Raw genomic sequence first — 28,000 nt, forward strand, 5'->3', positions numbered from 1 at the left:
AAAAATCGGGCAGGGCTGAGATACGACTTGGCTAAAAATGACAAATGATGAAAACGCTCTACTCCCCTCATTCTTGTCAGGCTGTGTTTTATTGATCTATAAATAGGCAGAATTGTACTAAATATAACCACCAAATCATGATCTTTTTAAAACCACTTTCACTTTATTGCATTTTCCATCACAGCCATGCTTTAGTCACATATTTCTTTTAAGAAAGTGCATCGTTTCGACAGCAGTTTTGTCAAAGGACGGACTGGTTTGTAATCTTCCAGGTTGTGTTCAATAGAAATTGTAGTTCATAGTTTCTATGCGGGCTGTGTGTTTGAATCATTCAAGTTGGATTTCTTTACATGTAGAACATGCAAAATACAATAAAGACATTTGGAGCACTAAGCTACCCTGCACATGACAGTCCTAGAGTAAATCTCTAAATGGAATATATAAAAATGAATCAGTCTTTTCAGTCAAAGAGACAAAAGGGGATGATGATTTTCACTTTGCATTTTCAAGCACATGACCAGTGTGTTTTGTTTTTCTTTTTTTCAAAGCGGGTGAAGCGCTGCCTTGGGGTAGGAGTCCAGATGTTGCCCGAAGGAGCCCAAGTGGCCGACGGTCAGAGGTCAGGGACAGATGTCACAGGAGGATCCTTCAGGCTGGACAAACAGCAAAACAAAAAGGAGGTCAGTCATTTCCCAGTGGGATTTGAGGGTGAAGGCAGCCGCCACCGCTCTGCCAATGTGCCACCCAATCCGGCCACTCCTCCGCGGGCGCGACCCAATCTCACTTGGCAGCTTCTGCTAACGCACTGTGACAGGGGCTTGCAGGGCTCGAGAGGGATCGCAATTTCTGCAAAGCTCGCTCTTCTGGAACCTGTGTTTTTCCTTCAGTGGGTCACAACAGCCCCAAATGCAAAGCCCAACCCGAAAAAATGCGGCTGTGCAGTGGGATTATGTCGGATTGTTACCGACGCCGGCTCATGGGAGCCAGAATTGAGACTTTGTTACTTTCCATGGGCAACAGATAATCCTCAAAGCGTGTTTTTGCTCAATAATGCTGCAGCAAGGTAGCAATACTTTTGATTTACAAATCACGAACTGACAAATTCTAACACTAGTTACAGTGCACTTAATGTTTAATGTAAACAAAACAATAGGCAGCCGTCAAATTCTGACCTCAAAACCAGATCATAAAAAAAAAATGAATACCGGAGGGAGACGGTCAACACACATATCAGGGGTCGGGAATGGTTTTAACCCAATTAACCATTACAGCAAAATATTCTGACTTTTTTTTGAGAGAAGGAGCCATACCGTATATTTTAAGACAAATTTCAGCAAAATCGCCAAACCGCTCTCCAGACAGATTCAAAATTTTCAGCGCATTGTATTTCACTGCGACGTTAGACAATTTGATCAAGTTTACGATATAAGAATAATGTGTCCCATATCAACAAATATACACTTTTAAACCTGTCTCTCTCCCGCAATTACTTAAGATCGAATAGGGTCATTTTGGCCTTCATTTTTTTCCATGAATAACTGTTTCAAAACTAGGTGCAAGCAGAGTTGTTTTGTAAAAACGTCACAAAATACTGCAAAAGAGGTTTATGGCACTCGTTTTCTGTTGCACAAGATAACGCAGCGACATCTACTGGTCAAATACACACTGTCTCTTTAATGTTAGTGACGTTCACGTAAATTATGTATTCATGTATTACTGATCGATTTATTTTCACATTAATTCTTGATTATTTTTTCCGTCTTTTTAAGCTCAGTGCGCTCTCTCTTACTTGGTCAGTCCGTCAACGAACCTCTGCCCCGCAAGCCGTGGGTTCTGACTTGGTCCTGTTTTCCTGTTGGTATTTGTTCCCGTTTATTTCTGTCCTGTTTGATATCGGTTTCCAGTTTGGTTCCCATCTATTTTTGTCCTGTTTATTATTCTCTGCAGTTTTCGTTCCCGTCTTGTTTGTCCTGTTTATTTTCGATATCCTGTTTCATTATCTATCCTGTCTGTCCCGTCCTGTCCTGTTAAAAAAAGACATTTGAGAACAGTTGAATTTTCTTGAGAATAACCTGATTCGGCCCAACCACATCCAGACCCCTATTTAAATCGAATTTATTAACCGTCCTCAGTTACGAAAATAGTTCTTTTGATTATTTAATTCACTGTGAATAAAATGACCAGTTTATCCCAGGATTCGGTAAATATTTATTATTTATTTGCATGTGTAACTAACTCTTGTTTTTACCAATCTTTTAAAATAGCTCTATTACATAATAAATAGTAACTATAAGGTCATCGATAGAAAAGCAACACGGCAGATTCCATGGAAACACATCAGGGCCATGAGAATACAGTACACCCAACCAGATGGCTATAATCTAAACTCTACTGCCACCCAGTGGTCAAAAATGAATATTGCGTTTACCTTAAATATGAGGGGGGGGTCAGTGTTTCATTTATTCAGCCTCTTCTTCCTGTTAAAACACAGTTTTACTGATGAAAACATAGCGGGTGTGTTTGAATTTTGATTAGTCAGTCCCTACCTGTGTTTCTTCGAGGTCTTCTCCCTGTTGGACACAAAGAAAGAATATAAATTGGAGGATAGTAACGAGATTGCATGTTAAGGATTATTTGTTCAATATTTATAAAAAAGTCCCAACACAATATGGAGGTGTGGCATTGCAGGTTACGGACTATTCACAGAAGAAAATATAAAACTTTCGGCATTTTTTTTCAAAGGAAAGTACAGCTCGGAAAAAAGGCATCCATATATATAGTTCCTGAATAGCTAATGATTCTATATACAGTGAAGAAAATAGGTGTTTGAACACCCTGCTATTTTGATATTTCTCCCATTTAGAAATCATGGAGGCGTCTGAAGTTTTCATCGTAGGTTCATGACCACCTTGAGAGGGATAAACTAAAAAGAAAAATCCAGAAATCACAATGCATGATTTTTTTTAAATATTTATTTGTGTGATATAGCTGCGAATAAGTATTTGAACACCTGAGAGAATGAATGTTTATATTTGGCACAGTAGCCGTTGTTTGCTATTACAGAGGTCAAACGCTTCCTGTAGTCTTTCACCAGGTTTGCACGAACTGCAGAAGGGATCTTGGCCCACTTCTTCACACAGATCTTCTCTAGATCAGTCAGGTTTCTGGGCTGTCGCTGAGAAACACGGAGTTTGAGCTCCCTCCAAGGATTTTCGATTGGGTTCAGGTCTGGAGACTGGCTGGAACTTTAATATGCTTCTTACAGAGCCACTCCTTGGTTTTCCTGCCTATCTGCTTCGGGACCGTCATGTTTAACTTCTTCCACTTTCTAATGATTGCTCCAACAGTGGACCTTTTTTCACCAAGCTACTTGGCAATTGCTCCAAAGGCCTTTCCAGTCCTGTGGAGGTGTGCAATTGTGTCTCTGGTGTCTTTGGACAGATCTTTGGTCTTCGCCAAGTTACAAGTTCAAGTCTTATGGATTGTATGGGGTGGACAGGTGTCTTTATGCAGCAAATGACCTCAAACAGGTGCATCTGATTCAGGATGATACCTGGAGTGTAGGTGGACTTCTAATGGGCGGACTAACTGGTCTTTCAGGGTCAGAATTCTAGATGATACACAGGTGTTCATAACTTATTTGCAGCTGTATCACACAAATAAATCGTTAAAAAATCCTGCATTGTGATTTCTGGATTTTTCTTTTTAGTTTATCTCTCTCACAGTGGACATGCACCTAAGACGAAAATCTCAGACCCCTCCATGACTTCTAAGTGGGAGAAATAGCAAAACAGCAGGGTGTTCAAATACTTATATTCTTCACTCTATGGGAGTTCAAATGTTAAAGGGTTGAGGAATGAACAAAACCGTTAAACGCATAGATGTAGTCAGAGTAAAAGGAAAAAACATGTCCCTTTATCCACAAATGGTAGGAATGAGAGATGCAACATTTATTTCAGTGGTGTTAAACAACCATCAACCCAAAAAAGAAAAAATACAGCAGTACCTCTTCTTCTACGTCACCCTCTTCTTCTTCCTATGCGAGATAAAACGAATGTGGCGTAGAAAGAAACACAAACAGAAAAAACGTGCATGTTAAAAAGGTTGCACGGGACAAAATGATCCTGAATAAAATACAAAACATAGTTATGATGCTTGTAGGTATTTATGAATCAAGGTCATGCCGCATCCACGCTGAAACAGGAAGAGGAATAAATGACCACAAATGTAAACATGTATATTCTTGAAATACTGCATCCGAATTCAGATAACTGGCCCTTCTCCAACCTGTAATAAGAATGACAGTGATAAAGGCAAAATATATCACAGAGGAAAGTAGCCAAGCAAAGCAGGAGTGTGGGAAAAGACCAGGCAGGAAGATGGAATGTCTGAGGAAAGCTACAGCATTTTAAGAGCAATCCCGTCGACAGACGCTCCCCTACTTACGACCATTCGACTCACGCAAAACGGTAGATATGAACATTTTTTTCGGGATGTCGAAAAATACCCAAACATTGCTATAAGTTAGATTTGGTATTGTGTGCACCTTTTTCCGAGTATTGTAGTGCTTATTTCCTCCGCTACCGGCATGTGGCGCTGTGAGAGGTCACCCAGCATCCACCCGGAATAAAAACAATCCACTTTCTCTTCCTAGTTTGTGTGTAAACATTCTATACCGTCTATACTATGTCTATACTATCTCCAGCGCGCTAAGAACCTTGACATTTTTATTGTTTAATATCTCGTGCATCGTTTCAATATGGTTGGAGTGAAGTTCAAAGAAGAGGCGAGCCGTTTCTTTTGAAACGAAAGTAGAATAAGAAAGCTTGATGCGGTTGACAAAATGGTTGGATCGCTTTTTTTCGGCCACTTCTTACCACTGAGGACCTCTTGAAGCGCATCTTCCAAAAGTAAGTTACACTTAACTTTATTTATCTTTGTAGAGCATATTATTGTATGAAATGTTTATTTTTTTAGTACAAAACAATACAGGTTACTTTTACAAGCAATAAACATAATTATATAAACCTTAAACATCCAAAATATAGCACCGAAGCAACTTACGAACAAATTCAACTTACGAATGTAAGTAGGACAGCATATGTACTTAGAAATTCATTGCAAACATAACTGCGTCCTTAAGTTGCTGTTTTTTAAACCCGATTTGATTGTAAAATAGTTTAAACATTTCTTATTTTTCTACCAAATACCTCTACTTCCGTGAGACGTTTCTTGCATATATTTTCCAAATAAAAACCCTAAAATAATTTTAAAGAATGATCAATTCCAGAATGGAAATTTTTCCCTCTCAAATTTCAATTTGTAATATGCTTTTATTTTTAAATAAAGCCAAATAACAGCCTGATACAGAGTACTGGTAATGGTACTCAAGTAAGTGTTACCATATTCTCAGCAAAGAAATATCATCATGTAAAATTAAGTTGAGAATTTTTTAATTAAATAGCACAGAAAATAATGTTTAGATTCGGTGTGTCATTTATTTCTGGAATATGTTGTAGAGCAAATAAGCCCAGCACAAAAATGACTTCCACCTTCTTTGTTTCAGGTGGCTCGCTTTGGAATAGATGGAACAACGGCGTCTCCTTTTGGACAGTTCCTGAACGTACCAATCAATCATGTACCATAAAGAAATCTAAAAACATGAGATTTTGAATGTATAGCATCCAAGGCAATGTATTGATAAAATAATGTTCTCACCGTACGTAATTATGTCGATTGGATGGGCATTCTCAAGTACAGAACTTTTTAACAAGTTTAGCAACTTTAAACACCATCATCTGATCCTGGTGGCCTCAGATATCTGAGACCACGCCCAAAGAGGCATGATCTGGTCAAGCATCCCTGGTCCATATAAAAAGAGGACTAGATCAATAGCTCGTTCTCTTTTTCTCCTACCTGACTGACTCATTGCACGCCAGCCGCGCGACGCGGTCATGCGGGCCTGCACTGTGGTCTTGAGTTCAGCACGTGGGCCATACCTTGCGACCATCCGGAGCACGAGACCAAATCTCAACAAGTAGGTGGACGGTTTCAGATTTAACACCATGTTCGCTGGTTCTTGGGAATGAGCGTTTTTTTTGTTTTTGTACAAGAAAATATCCCCAAATTGACTAGCATTATAGCTGGAAACTTTCTTTTTGTGCTAGTAACTTTCAGAGGTCGAAAACTCACATAATCCCCAGCGCCTTCCGCCCCCCCTTTATTTACCCCTATCAATAATTCTCTGTGTTAATAAATTGTGTGTTGTATTTCAATCGGCCTAGTTCATTGAATACATTTTCTTGGGATTAGTAATTCATATCAGAACTCAAAGAACTCAAAGTAAAAACGTAATTTAATTTTTATCAGTGTTGGAAATTCAAGCATCCTTCAGCGAAAAAAAGATTTCGGGTAGAGCACAAGCAACACCTAGGTGCAAATTTGTTTACTGATTGCAGTAAAGAATAATTTCTTTCAATCCCGCCGATTTTCAAAATTAAAGCTAAAAAATCCCTAAAATGTCCATCTGTTTACTAAGCAAATACAACAATTCCAATACTACCGTGTAAATCCTGTTTTATGAATATTTTAAACTTTAGTATATGCTCTGCGTCTTGTTGAGGTTTAAGGTTAGGTTTAAGTATTTTTTAGTTAATTTCATCTGTCATGGTCACTGTCTGTTTCATCAAGTTTTATTATTCCCTGTTTTACTTGTCGACCCAAATAAAATCTATTACTATTACTATTACTCATTTTGAAGACAATATTCGTAAATTACTATACTGTATAATGCAAGTGCTGAATTTAATATTAATCCGATGTAAGGAAGTCAGTAGCTTATAAATGATTAATTGTTGTATTGTTGTATTATTTCATAGCTTTAGAAAAATTTGCCAGAATGACAAGTTTAAAGGGACAGTGTGTGTAATTTGACCACTAGATATCGCTGTATGCTGTAGTAAATGAGTGCTAAAAAGCAAAAGGAAGAAAAAAAACTATGGAGATTCAAAGTGACCCATCTCATCTCATCTCATCAGCTGCACCGCTTATCCTCAGTAGGGTCGCGGGGAGGCTGGAGCCCATCCCAGCAATCATCGGGCAGTGGGCAGGGGACACCCTGGACTGGTTGCCAGCCAATCGCAAGGCATCAAAGTGACCCAATAGCAAAAATATTTTACCCAGTCATTTTGAGGTTTTGCAATACTCATAGCAACACAAGGAAGAATAAACCAGAGACCAAAACATATTTAATTTTTCATTTTTACGCCGAGCCTTTTTGAGGTTTTTGGGTACCCGTAGCTGCAAGGTGGCAGACAATTATGTCAGCCCTCTTTCAGTGAGAATTGTCTCCTCTCATCTCATTAGCTACACCGCTTGTCCTCAGTAGGGTCGCGGGGGTGCTGGAGCCCATCCCAGCAATCATCGGGCAGTGGGCAGGGGACACCCTGAACTGGTTGCCAGCCAATCGCAGGGCACACGGGGACAGACAACTCACTCGCTCATTCACACTTAGGGACAATTCGGACCGGCCAATTCACCTAATATGCATGGAATGTGGGAGGAAACCGGAGTGCCCACGCAAGCACGGGGAGAACATACAAACTCCACACAGGAAGTCTGGAGCTGGATTTGAACCCACGCAGGAGGTTCCCAAGACATGAACTGTGCCGCACATGCGCTAACCACTGCGCCGCCGCGCTGTGTTGTGTAAAATAAATGCTAAATTTTTGACCTTTAAGTATTTTTAAAATGCATTTTTAAAATGATAGTGTGTATTTTTGCGAATTGTTTAAACCAATATTGCTTTTTTTAATACAATTTTGAATGATGTTTTTTTTTAACCACTAGTAGGCGCTAAGAAATACACACTATCCCTTTGAATAAGATAGCAAGGGGCAGAGAAACATAAAAGGAATGTCTGATAAACAGCAAAGGAGTCATTACTGTGAAGAAGAAGAAGAAGAAGGAAAGTGAAAAAATAATAAGGAAGCCAAATTTCTACCTCAAGCTGCTGTAGCTCCTCCTCCTCCTACAAGGAATAATAACAGATAACAGATTAGCAGACTTTGGGGAGCAAAAGAGCGACACAGGCATATCAACCATTTTTAAAAATGTAATTAAAAAAAACATGGGATAGTCAAAGTGGTCAGGAGGCACAAATGGGACTGAAATGAAGAAGACGATGCTAAGGAAAAAAGAGGGGGTGAAATATGGAAAAAAATGAAGAGTTAAGTAAAGCGATGAATAAAGATGAATGGTTAGGTGAAAGCTAAAAAAAAATCTCGACGGCAAGAATTCTGTAGCGTAGAAAGAGATGATAGGCGATGGGCGATTACCTCCGACCGCAAATCCTCTTCCTCCTGAGGCAAGTAAACCAAAAGATGGACATGAGACCAAACAAAACGAGTGTCGAGGGGAAGAAATAGGTGCGTGTCAATAAAGATACAGTGGGACCTCGGTTATCTCGGTTAATGGGGACCAAAACGATCCGCGATGAGTATAAATCCGCGAAAAAAAAAAAAAAAAGATTTTTTTTTTTATTATTTTTTAGACGGTTAATGGGGAGCAAAACCACCCGCAAAAAGTGAAAATCTGCGAAGTAGCGACGCCCCTTCAAAAAAAAAAAAAATTACAAAAAAAATCTCATCTCATCTCATTATCTGCACCGCTTATCCTTATTAGGGTCGCGGGGGGGCTGGAGCCCATCCGAGCCAGCTTCGGGCAGTGGGCAGGGGACACCCTGAACTGGTTGCCAGTCAATCGCAGCTGCAAATGACATTATTTCTTCATCGACGCAAGAGCCGAGTGATCCACCGCTAAGAGTCGTACAGCTGGGCGATTTTACGTCCGCCCGGGACGATCGGAGACAAATTCACGACAGGGTTTATACCTGCGGCGCACCGCGGGTGCCGTTCGGTCGCTTCCGCGAGCGAGCCCCTAACCCGCGGCGCGGGTACTTTCGGGCGCGATACGCACGACACCGCGACAAGCCGAGCGGGTCGGGCGCTCGGCGCGGAGGCCGGGGCCGCAATGGCTCTACATGGCGCTACATGGCCCTCGATGGCTCCGGCCGACGGACGGGCGGCCGCAGGGGAAAGGGGTAGCTGGGGGGACCTGGGGGGACCTGTGGGAAACGAGAACGGCGCGCCGTGCTAGGGTCGTCAGCCGAGGGGGATTCCGGAAAAAAGTGAAAATCTGCAAAGTAGCAACGCCCCTTCAAAAAAAAAATATTTTCTTTAAACAAATGTAACCATTTAATCTTTTTTAACCATTACAGACCGCAAAGCTCTGAAGCCGCCAACGTCGAAGTAGCGAGGTCCCACTGTATACAAGATAAGAAGGGGCAAAAAATATTAAGGTTACAACAGCCCTATGTAGCATTTCATGCCAGTTATAGTATGCATAGGAATTTAAAGAAGAAGTGTCAAACATAATGAAATATCAGGCCTGCGAAATAATGCTACAAGAAGCACAAGAGAAAAATGAGCCGCATTACATCAAACACTGAATATGTTCCCTGGATGTCGCCAAAGCTAGGCACCACTCCCTAAGCAAACCATTGTAGCTGTATTTGCAGACTACCATTTATCAACCAGAGAACATTTGAGGAAACACAGATGTTGTTTTACTTACAGATAATCTATTGCACTCACGTGGTGTGTGGATGTCTCTCTTAACCACAACATTTGCAACTAAACTATGCTTTTAACCCCTTATTATTGGTAATTATCGGTGAACACCAGGAATGAAAAATACAGACGCTGCCCTACTTACGAACAGGATACGTTCCGGTCGATCGTACGTAAATTTAATTTGTTCGTAAGTTGCTTCAGTGCTATATTTTGTATGTTTAAGGTTTGTATAAGTAACCTGTATTGATTTGTACTAAAAAAATAAACATTTCAGAAAATAATATGCTCTATAAAGATAAAGTTTAACTTACTTTTGGAAGATTAGCTTCAAGAGTTAGGCGAGTACCTCCTCCGTGGTAGAAAGTGGCCGAAAAAAAGCAATCCAACCATTTTTTCAACCGCATCAAGCTTTCTTATTACACTTTCATTTCAAATGAAACCGCTCGTCTGTTCTTTACACTTTACACAAGCCATATTGAATGGATGCACGAGATATTAAACAAGAAAAATGTCAAAGTTCTTAGCCCGCTGGAGATACAGTATATTATGTTTACACACGAACTAGGAAGAGGAAGCGGATTTCTTCTTCGGGGTGGATGCTGGGTGAGCTCTCACAGCGCCACACTCCGGTAGTGGCGGAAATAAGCACTACAGTAATGTCCTGTACTCGGAAAAAAGGTGCACACAATACAAACCCTAACTTGCAGCAAAGTCCGGATATTTTTTGAAATCCCGAAAAAAATCCTTGTATCTACCGTTTTACTTAAGTCGAATGGTCGTAAGTAGGGGAGCGTCTGTACTAAAATAAAAAATGAAGTCTAAAGAAGTCTTATCTTCTTTTTATAATATATCAGCTATTCAAATATAAATCAGACCTGTTGCCACTCAACATTGATAAACAGGGTTGGGTAGGGGTACTTTAACTTGATTACTTTCAATTACTTTTGGATTACTCCAATACCAAATATGAATAAAATTTACTAAATTTTGTGCAGGCTTGGGGAGTAACGGAATACATGGAACGACAAAAATGATGTTGGCAAGCTGTTTGGATTTATTTTCATTTTGTTTCTGTCGGATCAAAGAGATCAAAGCCAGGAGAGAAAGCTTACCACGTGTTGTGAGTCATAATTTTACTCATATTTAGTTTCTTTTGTCTTTTATTAGCATATTTGGTATTGGAGTAATGCAAAAGTAATTGAAAGTAATCCAGGTAAAGTAACCCTACCCAACCCTGTTGATAAATATACAAGGCGCACCGTATTATAAGGCGCATGGTCAGCTTTTGAAAAAATGGAAGACTTTTCGGTGCGCCTTATAGTGCGAAAAATACGGTATAGGCAAAGAGGAATTTAGTATTCTTTACCTAATTTTCTCCCTCGTTGACACACAAAAAGTTGTAGAAAAAAATAGTCAAAATTTGACATAAGACATCTTAAAAGTAATTTTAGCAGAATTCAAATCTCATCTTTCTTCTGCTCTGTTTACATTCTGCTCATCGGTATTTCGGGTTTGAAGAAATAGAGAATACCGTATTTTCCGCACTATAAGGCTCACCTAAAAGTCTTAATTTTTTTCCGAAGCTGACCATGCGCCTTATAATACAGTGCGCCTTATATATGGATCAATATTAAATCGCAAAGTCTTGCAAGCAAGGCAAGCAGCCGCCGACTAGATTTTCCCCCGAAGGCGAAGTAGTCCGCTGTGTATGCTGGGATTTATATACCGGCGTTTCATTGGCTAACCAATGTGTCAATCATTATTTGAATCAATTGCTATTGGCTAAAGTTATTCGGAGCCTCGGATTGGCTAGAGGGCCAAAACAAACCCTGCAATTGGCCGAAAAAGACGTGTCAATCATTTGTTAAATCGATCGCTATTGGCTAAAGTTATTCGGAGCCTCGGATTGGCTAGAGGGCCAAAACAAACCCTGCAATTGGCCGAAAAAGATGTGTCAATCATTTGTTAAATCGATCGCTATTGGCTGAAGTTATTCGGAGCCTCGGATACGCTAAAGGGCCAAAACAAACCCTGCAAATGGCCGAGAAAGACGTGTCAATCATTTGTTAAATCGATCGCTATTGGCTGAAGTTAATCGGAGCCTCGGATTGGCTAGAGGGCCAAAACAAACCCTGCAATTGGCCGAAAAAGACATGTCAATCATTTGTTAAATCGATCGCTATTGGCTGAAGTTATTCGGAGCCTCGGATACGCTAAAGGGCCAAAACAAACCCTGAAAAATGGCCGAGAAAGACGTGTCAATCATTTGTTAAATCGATCGCTATTGGCTGAAGTTAATCGGAGCCTCGGATTGGCTAGAGGGCCAAAACAAACCCTGCAATTGGCCGAAAAAGACGTGTCAATCATTTGTTAAATCGATCGCTATTGGCTGAAGTTATTCGGAGCCTCGGATACGCTAGAGGGCCAAAACAAATTGGCCGAAAAAGATGACTGAATAGCAAGCTTGCTAAAGTACGCCATAAAGAAACATGTTTCATTAGTCTGTATTTGTAAATATTTTACTCTCCTGGATTTACTACACTCACGGATATAAGAGGACCATGGTTGCACATTATTATTGAACGCAACGACTTCGGTGAGCTACTCCGGCTATATATTTTCCCAGTATCTTGTTTCAGAGTGATCTAGATGTTTCTGTGATGAGTTGAGTGAATTAAACTCAATTCCAAGTGTTTATTGTCATATGCTCAGTAAAGTTGCGAGCGTAAAAGAAAATAGAAACTAAGGAATGGTTGGCATTTCTTGAATCCCAAGACTTTAACCTTCCGAATGATATTTGGAACGATGCATTTGAGTGACATCGTACGGACACCGTATTTGCTTTTTTGCAAGCTTTGGGAATGTTAAGGGGGTAATCAGTTTGACTGAACCATCTGACTGTTTTGTCGACGTTCCCATTGTAGCGCCTTATAATCCAGTGCGCCTTATCTATGGAAGATATAGGACCAAAAACTATTTTTTGGGGGTGCGGCCTATAGTGCGGAAAATACGGTACATCAATTTAAAGTAGTGTTCTATTTTATATTTGAATTTTGTACAATCAGTGGGAAATGACTATAAGGTTGAGCGATTGAGGCTATTACTTGATGAGGGCATTCATGGTAACTACTCAAGTCATGTTTATTTCTATAGCTGTGGTCTCAGACTATTATTACACCATCCCCCGATCTATAACATACATGAGGGCAAGGGAAAGCTCAAAAACCTCAACATGAGGAAAATAAAGAAAAGTTGAGGAGGAACCGCACATGAGGTCATCCCCCTTCCAGGATGACAAGGCTGCAATGAATATAAATAATACTTCTAAAATAATTGAAGTATTATTTATGTAGTACTATTACTGTGGTATTTTTGTAGAATTGCTGTTGCAATATTTATTTTGTAGTAGTTCTCTAGTTTTTTGCAGTTTTACCATAGTAGTATTTCTGCTGTATAGTTGTAGTATTTCTCAACTAGTATTTCGGTAGTTGTATTTTTGCAGTATTTTTGTAGTAGTATTTCTGTAGTATACTAACAAAAACTCTCAAAAAATGTGAATAAGAATTGTAATAAGGGACTCCAAAAAACGTATAAAAAAGGTAAATTATGTTCCAGGAATATTTAAAGGGACGAAAACGTACCTGTTCTTCATCTTCTTCTGCATGCGCCTGTTAAGAGAAAGATGAAATGGTTTTAGAGAAAATGGCTGACACAATAAAACAGGGGTGTCAAACTTGGGCCCGGGGGCCAGATCAGGCCCGTTAAGGGATTGAATCCGGCCCGTGAGACAACGCTCAGAGAAGCGAATGAGAAAAACGAGCTGCAGGTCTAAATATGTCCACTTGATGTTGCAAAAGCCAGGTGCGTCTCACAAAGACGGTGTACTTGAATCTATTTCTTTCTCTCTCCCTCTCTCTTTTCCTCCCTTTTTCTCTCACTCTGTGTCACTCTCTCTTTCACTTTCTGTGTCTCTTTTTCTTTGTTTCTCTTTGTCTCTTTCTCTCTCTGTGTCTTTTTACCTTCTTTTGCTCTCTATTGCATTTTTCCTTTTCTCTCTTTCGCTCTCTCCTGCTTTCCCCTTCTCTCCTTCTCTCCTTCTCCCATTCTCTTTCTCTCCCTCTCTTTTCTCTCCTTCCCTCTTTCTCTCTTTCTATTTATCTTTGGATATCATTCTTTCTCTCCCTCTCTTTTCTCTCCTTCCCTCTTTCTCTCTTTTAATTTATCTTTGGATATCATTCTTTCTCTCCCTCTCTTTTCTCTCCTTCCCTCTTTCTCTCTTTCTATTTATCTTTGGATATCATTCGTTCTCTCTCTTTCTTCCCCCTCTCTCACTATTTGTCTTTATATCTCTTTTGTTTCTCACATTCTCTCTCCCTCTCTCTTCTCTCTCTTTCTCCCTTTCTCCCTTTCATTGTGCCACCCTCTCTCTTTTTCTCTCCTTCACTTTGTCTTATTTCTTTCTCTCTTTTTCTTTCTCCCTTTTTGTTTCTCTCTAATATTCTAGTCCGGCCCCCGAAAGAATGTTTGTTCTATCCTGTGGCCCCCGAGGTAAAATGAGTTTGACACCCCTGCAATAAAATCACGGAAAGCACATTTATATTGATGAAATGAGATGGTTTGGTAAGGATATTTGTTTTTTTTTCAGGGATTTCTCGGGGGGTCAACGGTTAAGGCAGGGGTGTCAGGCGGGTGGCCTGCGGGCCGGATCAGGCCCACCAAAAGATTAAATCTGGCCCGCCAGGCAACTTAGAGAAGCGCAAGAGAAAAATGAGATGCCGTTTCAAATGTGTCCACTTGGGGTCGCCAAGTTAGGTGCCACCCCCAAAGAAATTGTAGCTGGATTATTTTATCTCTTTCTCTTAGTCTTTCTATCTGTCTTTCCTTCTTTCTATAGTTTTATGTCCCTTTCTCTCTTTCTCTCTATCTCTTCCTTTCTTTTTCCCCACTTTCTTTCTCATCAGCTTTCATTTTCTCTCCCTTTCTCTTTGTTTTTCTTATGCTTTATTTGTCTTTCATTTTCTCTCTATCTTCCTTTGTCTCTTTATTTATTTATCCTTGTTCACTCTTTTTCTCTATATCTCTTTCATCTCTGTCCCTCACTCCTCTCTTTCTCTCAGTCTCTCCCCCTCACTCTTTTCTCTTCCTTTTTATATTTTGCTCTCTTTGTCTCATTTTCTTTTTCTCTCTCCCTCTGTCTTTCTCTTACTTTCTTTTTATATCCTTTGTTAATTTCACTCTTCATTTTTCCTTCTTTCTCTCTCATTTGTCCATATTTTTTTCTCTTTCTTTTTTTCTCTCTCTTTCTCAATCTCTTGTTCCCTTTCTTGTTCCATCTTTCTTTCTTTCACTTTCCCCCTTTTTTGTATTTCTCTCTTTCTCTCGGTCTCTCCCACTCACTCTTTTCTTTTCCTTTTTATATTTTGCTCTTTATTTTCTTTTTTTCTCTCTCCCTTTGTCTTTCTCTTACTTTCTTTTTTTTCCTTTGTTAATTTCACTCTTTATTTTTCCTTCTTTTGCTCTCATTTGTCCATATTTCTTTCTCTTTCTTTTTTTCTTTCTCTTTCTCAATCTCTTGTTCTTTTTCTTGTTCCATCTTTCTTTCTTTCACATTCCCCCTTTTTTGTATTTCTCTCTTTCTCTGGGTCTCTCTCCCCCTCACTCTTTTCTCTTCCTTTTTATATTTTGCTCTCTGTCTCATTTTCTTTTTTTCTCTCTCCCTTTGTCTTTCTCTTACTTTCTTTTTATTTCCTTTGTTAATTTCACTCTTTATTTTTCCTTCTTTTGCTCTCATTTGTCCATATTTCTTTCTCTTTCTTTTTTTCTTTCTCTTTCTCAATCTCTTGTTCTTTTTCTTGTTCCATCTTTCTTTCTTTCACATTCCCCCTTTTTTGTATTTCTCTCTTTCTCTCGGTCTCTCTCCCCCTCACTCTTTTCTCTTCCTTTTTATATTTTGCTCTCTTTGTCTCATTTTCTTTTTCTCTCTCCCTGTGTCTTTCTCTTACTTTCTTTTTTTTTCCTTTGTTAATATCACTCTTTTTCCTTCTTTCTCCCTCATTTGTCCATATTTCTTTCTCTTTCTTTTTTCTCTCTCTTTCTCATTATCGCTCACTCTTGTTCACTTCCTTGTTCCATCTTTCTTTCGCTTTCCCCCTTTTTTTCTATTTCTCTCTTTCTCCCTCCCTCTCTTTCTTTCCTGAGTTAAACATTTAGGAGAAAAAGCAAAACAATTAAATATCCCAGCACTCTGACTATAAAAGCAAAAAAGTTTGTAGATTAGCGATAGCAAAAAATAACGACAATCAATAAAAGTAGACAGGAACCAGGAAAGACGGACACAGCTAATTCAAGAGAAACAGATCGAGGTTAAAAGCAATTTGCAAATACTGAAAATGAAAACTTTGGAATGTTTGGCTGAAAAGGAAAATAATGTTAGAAGTTATCGTTTACTGTGTCTTCTGTTTCTTCTTCTTCTTCTCCTGTCGCTGCGGTTTCATCTTCCCCCTCGCAACCTGCGCCCTCTTCAGGCTCATCCTCGTCTCCATGGGCATCCCCATTACGATCTACTTCTGGGATTTCCTTTTTTTTTAGGTGACAAAAAAACTGCTGATCAGGGTAAATTGGTTGGGATTTTCTGGAATAAATTCAACGTGAGTGACACACACAAGGCATCTGAAGACATTCTGGAAATTTAGAACAAGTCTTTAGTACAAGGGTGGGCAAACTGAGTGGTGGGCCGCATGGGGTAAAACGATTGCTAATAGGGCCAGGAGTAAAAAAATATATCTTTATTTTTTGTATTTAGCGATACAGTCTCATATCCGATACCTCGACAATACATGAGGGAAAAAGATAAAGCAGGCCGATTTAGTTATCCTTATATTGTCGCTGTCATGATTACTGATTAGTATCACCTGTGCCTGCTCATTTGGCGCCAACAGCTGCGAGCTACCTGATTGGTTCCCTGTCCCTTTTTAAGCCCAGTCCTGTCACTCTCCGAATGTCTGTCCGTCAGCAAACCTCTGTTGTTGCAAGGCAAGCATTTTGACCCTGACTCCCGCCTGTCCCGTTTTTGCACCCGTTTTTCCACCTGTGCGTTCCTGATCTCCCCGTTTGTCTCCGGCTACGACCTGTTTTTGATCCCGACCAAGTCTGATCTCCCGTCCCGGCTTACGACCCGTTTTTGATCCCGACCACGTTTTTGCTCTCCTGTCCCAGCTATCGACCTGTTTTTCGTCCTTGACACCCTCTCCCTCTACCGTGAGCAACCATAATCCCAAGTGTGGCAAGATAATGAATTATCAAACATGTCCAAAACTTGACATCAAGTTACATTTTGCTGAGTTTCCGGCAATGCAAAATTATTTTTCCCTTTTGAATGAATTGATTCATGTACTATTGCAAAGTTTGTACGGCCTACAAACCTCATTTGTTCTTACAATTCTTTCACAAGATATCCATTTCTTTTTATTTCCTGATATATTTTGTCGCATAATATTAAAATTTTGGGGGGATTATTTAGTCGGTTGTAAGATAAAGAACTGTACTGAATCACAATTTTTAGTGGAAGTACAATGTTGGCAACAAGATTCACATGATATAATTGGAAATTATTTGAATGCAACACAAACTTTTTCTTCTTTTTTCTGTGTTTTTTTCTACTTTTTTGTTATTTTTTCTTTTTGTTCTCTATTTACTTTTTTCCTACATTTCTTTCTTTTCTTTTTTTCTGGCTTTTTTTCAAAAATGTTCCTTCTTTTTTTCTCTTCCTTTTGTTTCTTTTTTTCCTCAGCTTTTCACTACTTTTTCATTTTGTATTTTTTTCTCTTTTGTTCTGTTCCCCCCTTCCTTTAAGTCATGTTGTGCATAATTTTACATAATATTTGGTCATGTTGGGATTAAAGAAGCAAAAAACAACCTGAAGAGCCGTTTAGGACCCGAAAGAGCCGTTTCCTTTAAGTGAGCCGAGCCAAAAAAGCCGGTTCTCTACTAACTTTACTCAACTTCGTTCTACTTCGACTCGACTTCAAAATACCGCATTTAGGACACTACGTCAGGGGAACCCGTGTATTTTTACCTTCATGCACTGTAACTTTGACTTAGGTCGCTTCTTAATTAGTAATTTTGAGCCCTCATTTTTGTGCGCTGGCCAGATTTTCTTGTGCACAATTGCGCACACGCGCAGCTTAGAGGGAACACTGGCTGTATGTGGCCCGCTGGCGGAAGTTTGCCCACCCCTGCTTTAGTACCTACTGAAAAAGAAAAACATGAATTGAAGAAAATCAAGTGAGTAGATGGTCAGCTAGTAAAAAAATGAAAAAAGTTTTTGTTTTAAAATACTTTCCACCCGTTTTGTGATATCCGTGCATGTCATTCCATTCTTCGCCAACTTGCAGCAATGCCAAAAAGTTGACGTGCATCATCGTGAGCACAGTGCATTTAGACCTTGCGACGTTCAAAACATCTCAAACATCTCATCCACAGAATAGAATGAAATATGGAGTTAGTGCGGAGACACGAAGAGCGCGCTTGAAGAAAAGTCAGTGTGATGAAGATGACAAGACGTGACACAAAAAAAACATCGAGAAAACGTTACTATTGAGTCATCCTGGGTTCCCTCTTCGTGGTTTTCTTCTGTGTGGGTGCCGTTCTCCAGGATGGGTTCTTCTTTGTCAGTCTGCAGTGCTTCCTGTGTTCGGGGAACATTTTTGAAATCTTAAAAATGAACCGTTAAGCCAAACCTGGTACATTTTTTTCCTCTTTAAAATGGGAACCCAATATCCACAGTTTTATATTCATCAAAGAGAATGGTGATTTTTGGCTACACCAATGGTATTGACTTCGGTTAATCCCCTGTCATGTCCTGCACGGTTGTCATGGCGCCCAGCTGGCCCCGCCCCTTGACACCGGCTGAGGCGCATTGGACTGATTGCTTGTGGAGTACTTAAACGCTCCTTTTGGGACTGCCCGTTGCCAAAACATTGCTTTACATTGTATTTCTACTAATTTTTGGAAAGAATAAAAATGTTTGGATTTTACAATTTGGGGTCTTACAAGGGGTAATGCTGTTGCTTAATATTTAAAGAAAAGGAGAATTTTAAGAATGACAACGTTTCTGAGAGAAGGAACGAAAACAATGAAGAAATAAAAATCTCGACCTTGGATCCAGGCGGTGGTGCCAACCCCAGGAAGGCAAAAACCGAGTTGTCTTCCTTGGCGTCAAAGAATGTCTCATAGTCCTGAACAAAAGCACCCATTTACTCTTGCGCAACAATATTCCATCGTGTGCATGAAATATAAACCTGGTTGCTTTTTTGCTCTCACCCCGCAGTAGCTTTCTTCATTGAAGATCTGAGGGGGCAACGGGATGCCATTGGAGGGCTTCTTCTCCTCAGGTACGTTCTGCCTCATCCATTTGCGGTTCTCCTCATTGCAGGCGATGTCCAGCTGCGTGTAGTCCACCTTCAACGCTTCCAAGAAGCCCACCACATCTTGTTGCTTCTTCTTGATCTGGAATTACAAGGAACATGGCTGAAAACAGCAGAAAACAGCTGAAAATGTCTTTGCAATTTGTAAAAAAAAGCGGGTTTGGGTTTTGTACATTTATCAATGGTAGCGAAATACAGAGACAGGAAGAATATTAAATACTTTTTACAAAACTTTAGTTTTTCCACTTACTGTGTGCATTTGTGTTGTTTAGTATAGTGTTTCTTAACCTGCTGTCAAGACTAGAACAGAAGGAGGACCCAAATGCGTAACGTTACTCACAAGTTTATTGAATTATAGAGGAAAGTAGATAGATAGATAGATAGATAGATAGATAGATACTTTATTCATCCCCGCAGGGAAATTCACATTTCCAGCAGCATCCCTGAGCTGAGAACAATACAATAATAAAGCAAAAAGAATACAATATACAAATACCCAGTGTGACGTGCAAATGCCCACTGAAGCGTGTTATATAGAATATCTAAATAGTGCTACATAGAATACATATTGCAATAAAATTTGATAATATGCAATGTAGGGGGTGTAGTTTAATGTGGGCTTTTACTCTGCCGGGTAGAGTTAAAGAGCCTCATGGCATGAGGAAGAAAAGATCTCTTCAGTTTGTCCGTAGTACAAGACAGTGACAGCAGTCTGTCGCTGAAGCTGCTCTTCTGTCTGGAGATAATGCTGCGTAGTGGATGCGATGGATTGTCCATGATTGACCGCAACTTTTCCAGTGCCCGTCTCTCAGCTACTGTTGTCAGGCTGTCCAGCTCTGTGCCCACAACAGAACTTGCTTTCCTCGCCAGTTTATTGAGACGAGAGGCATCCTTCTTCTTGACGCCGCCTCCCCAACACGCTGCCGCATAGAAGAAGGCGCTTGCCACAACTGTCTCATAGAATATTTTCAGGAGCTTTTTGCAGATTTTGAAGGAGGCCAGCCTTCTGAGGAAGTAAAGTCAGCTTTGGCCTTTCCTACATAGAGCTTCTGTGTTGGCAGTCCAGTCCAGTTTGTTGTCCAGCTGCACACCCAGGTATTTGTAGGTCTGGAAGCATTTCTACACATTCTCCTTTGATGGTTACAGGAACCAGGTGAGTTCTAGTTCTCCTGAAGTCCACCACCATCTCCCTGGTCTTGGTGGTGTTCAGGTGCAGGTGGTTTGCGTCGCTCCATCGGACGAAGTCAGCGCCCATGATCCGGTGCTCGCTGAACGCGGGAGATCGTAGCGTAGTTAGACAGAAAAATAGGTCGTTAGCCGGGACGGGAGATCAGAACGTGGTCGGGGTCAAAAACGGGTTGTTAACCGGGACGGGAGATCATAACGAGGTTGTGGTCAAAAAACGGGTCGTAGCAGGAGACAAACGGGGAAATCAGGAACAGACGAGCGGAAAACGGGTGACAAAACGGGGCCGACGGGAGTCAAAGTCAAAAATGCTTGCCTTGTGAAAACAGGTTTGCAGACGGACTGACAATAGGCGAGTGGAAGGTCTGAGCTTAGGACGGGGAACCAATCAGGTAACTGGCAGCAGCTGGCGCCAAACGAGCGGGCACAGGTGAGTGTAATGAGTAATCATGACACCTGCGTCAGAATCACTATGTCAAAAATGTTTAACAAATAATTCCAATCACCAGTTTAATATTTTTTTTTAATTAAATCTTAAATTATTTTGCCTAAATTAACAGTATAGTATAACGTTTTTCTGATTATTTGAGGTCACTGTGGAGGAGATAATACAGGTTTCGGTTGTTTTTTTCTGTTAAATATTTTTAAATTTGACCACATATTTTTTACTTATAGTTTTTTTTGTATAGTTTTATCAAGTTTTACTACATTTTCATGTTATTTTTCTTGAAAAAAACCAACAATAATAATTAATATGTATCTTGCACCTCCTAATGATTTAAAAAAAACTTCAAATATTTAAAAAAACAATAATAATTTGAATAGTAATTAACAAATAAACATTTTTAAACTACTAGCAGGCTGAACTACAGGGAACTGATATGATTGTCTGACATCTTGCTGCTACTGGTAACCCCAAAAACAAAAAACTGCGAAAGGATGGGCAAATAAATGAGAAGAAAAATTGGGTTTGGACACTTTGAGTCTCCATAAATTGTGGCACAGCAGCTGAATGATTTTATATCTGAGAACAATCTTTTTGAATCTATCCAATCAGGATTCAGGGCTAACCACACTACTGAGACAGCCCTGATTAAGGTAACCGATGATCTTCTACTGGCAATGGATTCCGGCGCTTCATCACTCTTGCTGCTGCTGGACCTTAGTGCTGCCTTTGACACTATGGACCATAATATCTTACTAGAACGGTTGGAAAAATGGATTTGTCTCTCAGGAACCGTCCTCTTAAGGTTCCGATCCTACCTCTCAGATAGGACGTACTGTGTTAAAAAAGGATGAAATGACATCTTAGCCCTTTAGTGTTACCTGTGGTGTTCCACAGGGTTCAGTACTTGGCCCCCTCCTTTTCACAATTTACATGCTTCCATCATGTGATATTATTTGCAAGTATAATATTCGTTTCCATTACTACGCAGATAACACTCAACTATATCTTCCGATGGAGGAATCTCACACACTAAACTGTGGAAATTTGGAGGCCTGCCTCACTGAGTTGAAAGAATGTATGTCACTCAACTTCTCGCGCCTTACCTCTGAAAAGACCGAAATGTTCGTTATTGGTCCATCTAAATGCCGTGACTTGTTATCAAAAACTGCTCTAAACATTGACAAATGTAATATCACCCAGAGTGACTCAGTTAAAAATATAGGTGTCATATTTGACCCCAATCTGTCCTTTCAAACACACGTTAAGAATATTACTTGAACAGCTTTTTTTCATCTTTGCAACATTGCTAAAATTCGCCCTATGCTGTCTCAGTCGGATGCGGAGATTATAATTCATGCGTTTGTTACCTCCCGTCTAGATTACTGTAATACACTACTCTCCGGTCCCACAAAGTCCAAAATCAAGAGCCTTCAGCTCGTACAAAATGCTGCAGCTAGGCTTTTAAGTAAGACAACAACGTTTGATCACATTACCCTGATTCTAGCTAACCTGTATTATACAAAGTCTTGCATGGACTTACTCCCTCATATCTTTTAGATTTAATTTCCCCCTAGGTTCCGGTCGGGGTAACATAGGGGGTCTTCTAGTGATCCCAAGAGCCAAGAAGAGGTCCGCAAGTTTGAGAGCGTTCTCTATTCAGGCCCCAGTACTGTGCTAGCTCTTCCCCCTGAGATTCGGTCTGCAACCTCAGTGGAAATGTTTAAATCTAGGCTTAAAACTCACTCTTATTCCTAAGTTTATGAATGAGCTATATTTCATGTTGACAATATCTGTGTATTGTTTGTTATTGTCATTCCGTTGCAGCCTGGTCATCCTGAAAAAGGGATTACCTCATGTGCAGTCCCTTCTCAAGGTTTCTTCATTTTCCTCGTGTTGAGGTTTTTTAGTTTTTCCTTGCCCTCATGTAGGTTTTAGATCAGGGGATGGTGTCATAATAGTAGGTGGGTTGCAATAAGATGTGGTCTGTGCAGCCCTTTGAGACTCTTTGTGATTAAGGGCTATACAAATAAACATGACTTGTGCTTTGTAGCACTTGTATTTCGGTTTGTGGTCAAATGTTATTCAGTGTCCCTTTAACGCACACATCCCATTTGGAATGTTTTGATCAATGAAGCTGACTCCAATTAAGTGGTTATTCTAAATGAGAGCAGGGAATTAAATGTAAACGCTAATTCCAAACTAAAGAATTAACAAATCATATCATAAAAAAAAAAAAATTCGATCATTAAAATATTTAGAAAAAAATAAATATAATTACATATTTCCCGTTTAAAATGAGCAAAAAATATCTGCCCAAAGAACAAAGAAACTTACAGCTAAATTCTAGCTTTTTCAGTTTTTTTCTAAAAAAAATAATAATTAACATAAGTCAAATTATGACTAATATTTTTAATTATGTTTTACATATTTTTTTTATAATTCTTAAACATCAAACAAAATCAGTCATTAATTCCTTGTACCACGTGATGAGCCGATAATTTGTGTAACAAAAGTTTTTAAAGAAAAAGTAATCAGCTACTATAAGAAAAATACTTAAAATAGCCAAAAAATTATGACAGTAATTAGGTACGTTTCAACTTTTCTCTTTTGAGAACCAATAAAATAATAAAATCAGCAGTTATGTTCAAGATATTTCCTTTAAATCATTTGTTTTTTCCAAGGCAATTTTTTTTCTTTGAATTATGTTTTTTTTTTGTTAACAGACAAACAAAAGACAACAAAACTTTCTAGTGTTTGGGAATATCAACCACGACCAAGTCATTTTCAAAGCCCAGTCCATCCATTTTATCCATTTTTCCTTGAATTGGGTCGCCTGTATTCTTATTCCAAATGTCCTTTCCATTACAAATATTTCCTCCACAGTACACACCCACTGCCCCTTGGTGAGGAGCTCTTGTTTATACCATAGAATCAACTACAAAATCCCGCTCTACACCTATATGGCCATTCATAACCTTGCCCCTCCCTACCTCTCTGACCTCCTTCACATTGCCACGCCATCCCGCACCCTCAAATCATCTTCCTCCGTCCATCTCACTATAACCCCTTCCCGCCTCAGCTCCATGGGGAGCAGAGCTTTCAGCCGCTCTGCCCCACAGCTCTGGAACTCTTTGCCACCTGACCTCTGAAATTCTGCGACCCTGTCCACTTTCAAATCCGGACTCAAAACTCACCTCTTCAGACTTGCTCTTCTTGACTAGCTGTCTCACACACCGCCCCTTTTATCTCTAATGTGTTTTATTGGCTATGTATTACTTGCTTATTTTACTCTTTGTTTATTGCTGTGTCCTACTCATATGTACAGCGACCTTAGGGGTCCCGAAAGGCGCTTCGAAATACAATGTATTTTTTTTTTTATTATTATGATTCTTATTCTTATTCTTATTCTTATTCTTATTCTTATTATTATTATTATTATTATTATTATTATTATTATTATTATTATTATTATTATTATTATTATTATTATTATTATTATTATTATTATTATTATAATAATACCAGATTTTTTTCTTTTTAACTTTTTCTGCTATATTTCTGTTTTGGTATCCTAATCCCACAATTTTCTTTTAAGGGTACCATAATTTCTTCCATTAGTCTTGTATTGGCAGCACGGCGGGACAGTGGTTAGCGCATGTGCGCCACAGTTCTGAGGTCATGAGATCGAACCTCCTGTGTGGAGTTTGCATGTTCTCCCCGTGCTTTTGTGGGTTTCCTCCGGGCACTCTGGTTTCCTCACACATTCCAAAAACATGCATGTCAGGTTAATTGGCCGGTCCAAATTGTCCATAGGTGTGACTGAGTGAGCGAATTGTCTGTCCCTGTGTGCCCTGCGACTGGCTGGCAACCAGTTCAGGGTGTCCCCTGCCCACTGCCCAAAGATAGCTGGGATGGGCTCCAGCACCCCCATGACCCTACTGAGGATAAGCAGTGCAGATAATGGATGGATGGATAGTCTTGTTTTCTTTGACAAAACCAAAATATGTGCATGTGGTCAACATCTACCTCTCCACATGCTCTCCAGCACAGTTGCCAAACCCTCCAAGATCCTTATTATTTTCAGTGCAATCTTAACAGAATTATGCTAGGATGTTTTTTGTTTAGTATAAATTAATGCTGGGCTACTCGGATGGGGGGGTGCGCCTGCTGTTGGGACCAGAGATTGTATTAAGAGGGACTCGAGACCCAGTTGTTTGTATTAGATTTGTGTTAGGAATAAATCCACTCGTGTGTGAAATGCCGGCTTCCTGATACCTTTCTATTGCAGAACGAGCGTGCGAATTGTTGGATGAGTGGCATTTGGGTAAGGTCAGAAATTGGAGTCAGATTACTAATATAAGTGTGTATTGATAAAGTAATAATTCCAACAACAGCCTAATCAAACAAAATACAGTCCCCTCTTTTACTTCATCAGCAGATAATTAGTATGTCAAAAGTAAAAACAAAGAGTAATCTATTGCTTTCTACTGCAGATATGAATCAATGTTGGTTACTCAGGTGATCACAGGAAGAAGGAAAAGATAGTGAACATCGGCATACTTTTTTGCAAAGTTAATATTGGGAAATTTCCGTACTTGTCAACCTGCACGTTTTTGCCGTACAAAGTAAGTTTATTATGCAATTAAAGACGTGTACGACGTACAAGAAAATCTGTACAGAAAAACGCAAATTTGTCAATTATGGGTACCTTCCGGTATACACCGACTATTACGAAACGGCAAATCGATCAAGTCAAACGAGTTCGCAAGTCATTCTGATCTGAAAACAACAGGCGGGGTTGATTGAGTAAATTTGAAATACATGTGGTTTTAAAAAAAACATCGGATTTCTTGTGGTAGTTGTGTAGTGAAAGGAAGTCCGTCTCTTTTTAGAGAACCGGCTTTTTCGGCTCAACTCATTAAAGAGAGCCGGCTCTCAAACGGCTTATTTGCTTTGATGCATTGTATTACAAATGATTATGTTGTATAAAGAAGTTAAGAAAAAAAAGGAAGTACAAAAGGAGAAAATGAAAAAAGACAGGTTTGTGGTTATCCCTTGAATCAGTATATTACCAACAATAATTTAATGCAGAAAATGAATTCATAATTTGAATAAGAAAATGTATTATTCTACTTAATTATATTTGCATGTACTTTTTCCTTCTACAGTGAATGTCCAAGCTACCGTAAATTCCGGACTATAAGCCGCTACTTTTTTCCCTAACTTTCAACCCTGCGGCTTATTCAGTGATGCGGCCAATTTATGTAATTTTTCTAAGGGCCAGTGGCGCTCGAGTGTTGCTACCATTAACTGCCCTGTCAAAGCTATATTATTATTATTAAAGCTTTGAAAACTCTCTCGGTGTACCGTCTTTCTTTGTAAATATGTGTAACCCATGTATAATATGTATTTGGAACTGTATATTTTTGCAATGTATTTATTTGTATTTATTTTAGACACTTATTCTGATATGTTTTGCACGTGTGAACGAAAAATGAGGGGCGGAACAAACGCGGGGTGCCGAGTTTAAGTGGGGACCGCTAAAGGTGAGGGACAGACAAGGAAAGAAGAGGGGGTAAAAAGTTGGTTAAAGAAAAAGGAGTTGCGTCAGTAAATGTATTCATCTGATATATTTTTCCCACCCTTACCTTTGGAAATATACACTTTTTTCCTTGGATTACTTTCAACGGGACCCGGACTCTGCAGTTCTGCATCAAACCTTAAGTACCGGTATCATTTTCCATTCATTTAGCCGGCTATGAGTTTTGGACTGTGGACTTTAATGAAGGACATTTAGTTTCAATCGCGGGACTTGAAGTCAGGTTTGGGTTAATTTTGTGTTTGTGTTACATGTTTAAATGTGGGCGCATGCGGCTTATATACAGATGCGGCTTGTGTTAGTACAAAATCGGTTTACCTCTCAAAATGTGGTGGGTGAGTCTTATAATCAGGTGCGCTCTATAGTCCGGAATTTACGGTACTCAATTTTTGAACTTTTTTGATGATAAACCTCATTTATGTCGAGCAACTCAGTATCTCACAACCAAATGTTAATTAAAAATATATATGATATAACGAAACACATGTACAATATAACATGTTAAAGTACATAAATAAACACGTTTGAAAAAAAATATGGTGTAAGATTATTTTGTAAGGGAAAATACGACAGTTTGTAAGGGCATGGAGCCCTGGAGGTTGACAGGTATGTTATTCAGGTGATCACAGGAAGAAAGGAAATATAGTGAACATCGGCATGCTTTTTTGCAAAGATAATAATGGTGTGGGTTCAAATCCAGCTACCAGACTTCCTGTGCGGAGTTTGTATGTTCTCCCCGTGCTTGCGTGGGTTTCCTCCGGCTACTCCGGTTGCCTCCCACATTCCAAAGACATGCATTTCAGGTGGATTGGCCGGTCCAAATTGTCCCTAGGTGTGAATGAGCGAGCGAGTTGTCTGTCCCTGTGTGCCCTGCGATTGGCTGGCAACCAATTCAGGGTGTCCCCTGTCCCCTGCCCACTGCCGGATGATTGCTGGGATGAGCTCCAGCACCCCCGCGACCATACTGAGGATAAGCGGTGTAGCTAATGAGATGAGATGAGATGAATTTGGGGAAATTTACTACGGTATACTACTGCCAATGGTTGAAAAACACTGGTTTAGTGTCCACTGTGCGTGATGCTTTATTGTATGAGGCTTGGGACGATAAAAGTTGGAAAATACTTCTTGTTGGAAAACCCTATTGAGGCTCTCTCTCCCCCACTCGTGCAAAAGCAGGTCCGTGAACAGAGATGGGGGTTGAACAACACAATAGTGCTGTGCATGAAATGTGGGGCTGTTCACCCCTCTGACCGAAATGTACCCCCAAAATGATCCATTCACTCATGTGGACATTTTATATCAATCCAGAATGATAACTTCTTAAGTTTAGTAGGCTTGACTTGCAACCGTGTTCGCAAACGAAGATCCGTGCCAAATATTTGAAAGGCAACTGGCGTTGCTTTGCATTCTGGAGCGATAGCAGCAAGAAAACAAACAACCCTGCAGTGAAATTACAACAATGACGGGGAAAAAGTTACCGACTTACCGCCGTGGAGCCAGACGAGGTAGCGAGAAACACTTTGATGACCATGATGTTGCTTTTTTGTGTATTTAGAGTAAGCAACAAGTAGGCTCTTAAAGGAGGAAGGTGGCCTCCCTCTATTATTAGAAGTAGCAGGGGGACGCGCACACGCGCGCGCAGCCAACACGCAGTGTGAGTGAGGTTATTTTAGTCAGCGGGGCTCCATCACCGAACGATTGGTGACTTGTC

At 39.8% G+C, this 28,000-nt stretch overlaps 1 protein-coding gene across 8 annotated transcripts; it reads right to left on the reverse strand.

Annotated features, from left to right (window-relative positions):
• Nucleotides 1-141: 141 nt before the first annotated feature.
• sh3bgr (SH3 domain binding glutamate-rich protein) lies at nucleotides 142-28,000 on the reverse strand. Of its 8 annotated transcripts, none has more exons than XM_088345201.1 (12): nucleotides 27,776-28,000; nucleotides 18,954-19,139; nucleotides 18,788-18,868; nucleotides 18,226-18,318; nucleotides 16,080-16,208; nucleotides 13,274-13,300; nucleotides 8,337-8,360; nucleotides 7,997-8,029; nucleotides 4,007-4,033; nucleotides 2,547-2,570; nucleotides 2,429-2,477; nucleotides 142-653 (listed from the first exon to the last, which is right to left on the reverse strand). In XM_088345201.1, the coding sequence occupies exons 1-11, from the start codon at nucleotides 27,818-27,820 to the stop codon at nucleotides 2,460-2,462; spliced, it is 687 nt and encodes a 228-aa protein (XP_088201327.1). In that variant the 5' UTR covers nucleotides 27,821-28,000; the 3' UTR covers nucleotides 142-653; nucleotides 2,429-2,459. The 8 variants fall into 8 exon arrangements, with proteins under 8 accessions (XP_088201327.1, XP_088201328.1, XP_088201330.1 ...); XM_088345202.1 differs by having other exon boundaries at nucleotides 4,007-4,036; nucleotides 8,003-8,029; nucleotides 27,776-27,998; XM_088345204.1 differs by lacking the exon at nucleotides 8,337-8,360.

Source organism: Urocampus carinirostris, chromosome 10 (assembly GCF_059441175.1).
Source record: "Urocampus carinirostris isolate Australia breed hairy pipefish chromosome 10, RoL_Ucar_1.0, whole genome shotgun sequence".
Lineage (NCBI taxonomy): Eukaryota > Metazoa > Chordata > Actinopteri > Syngnathiformes > Syngnathidae > Urocampus > Urocampus carinirostris.

Bases quoted from the DNA above. Each gene is read 5' to 3' on its own strand.
- sh3bgr (XM_088345201.1), bottom strand. From the start codon at position 27,820: ATGGTCATCAAAGTGTTTCTCGCTACCTCGTCTGGCTCCACGGCG. The intron at 18,869-18,953 runs GTGAGAGCAAAA...GCTTTTGTTCAG, and splicing joins ATGAAGAAAGCTACTGCGGG to GACTATGAGACATTCTTTGA. The intron at 8,361-13,273 runs GTACGTTTTCGT...TACTTGCCTCAG, and splicing joins CAGAAGAAGATGAAGAACAG to GAGGAAGAGGATTTGCGGTC.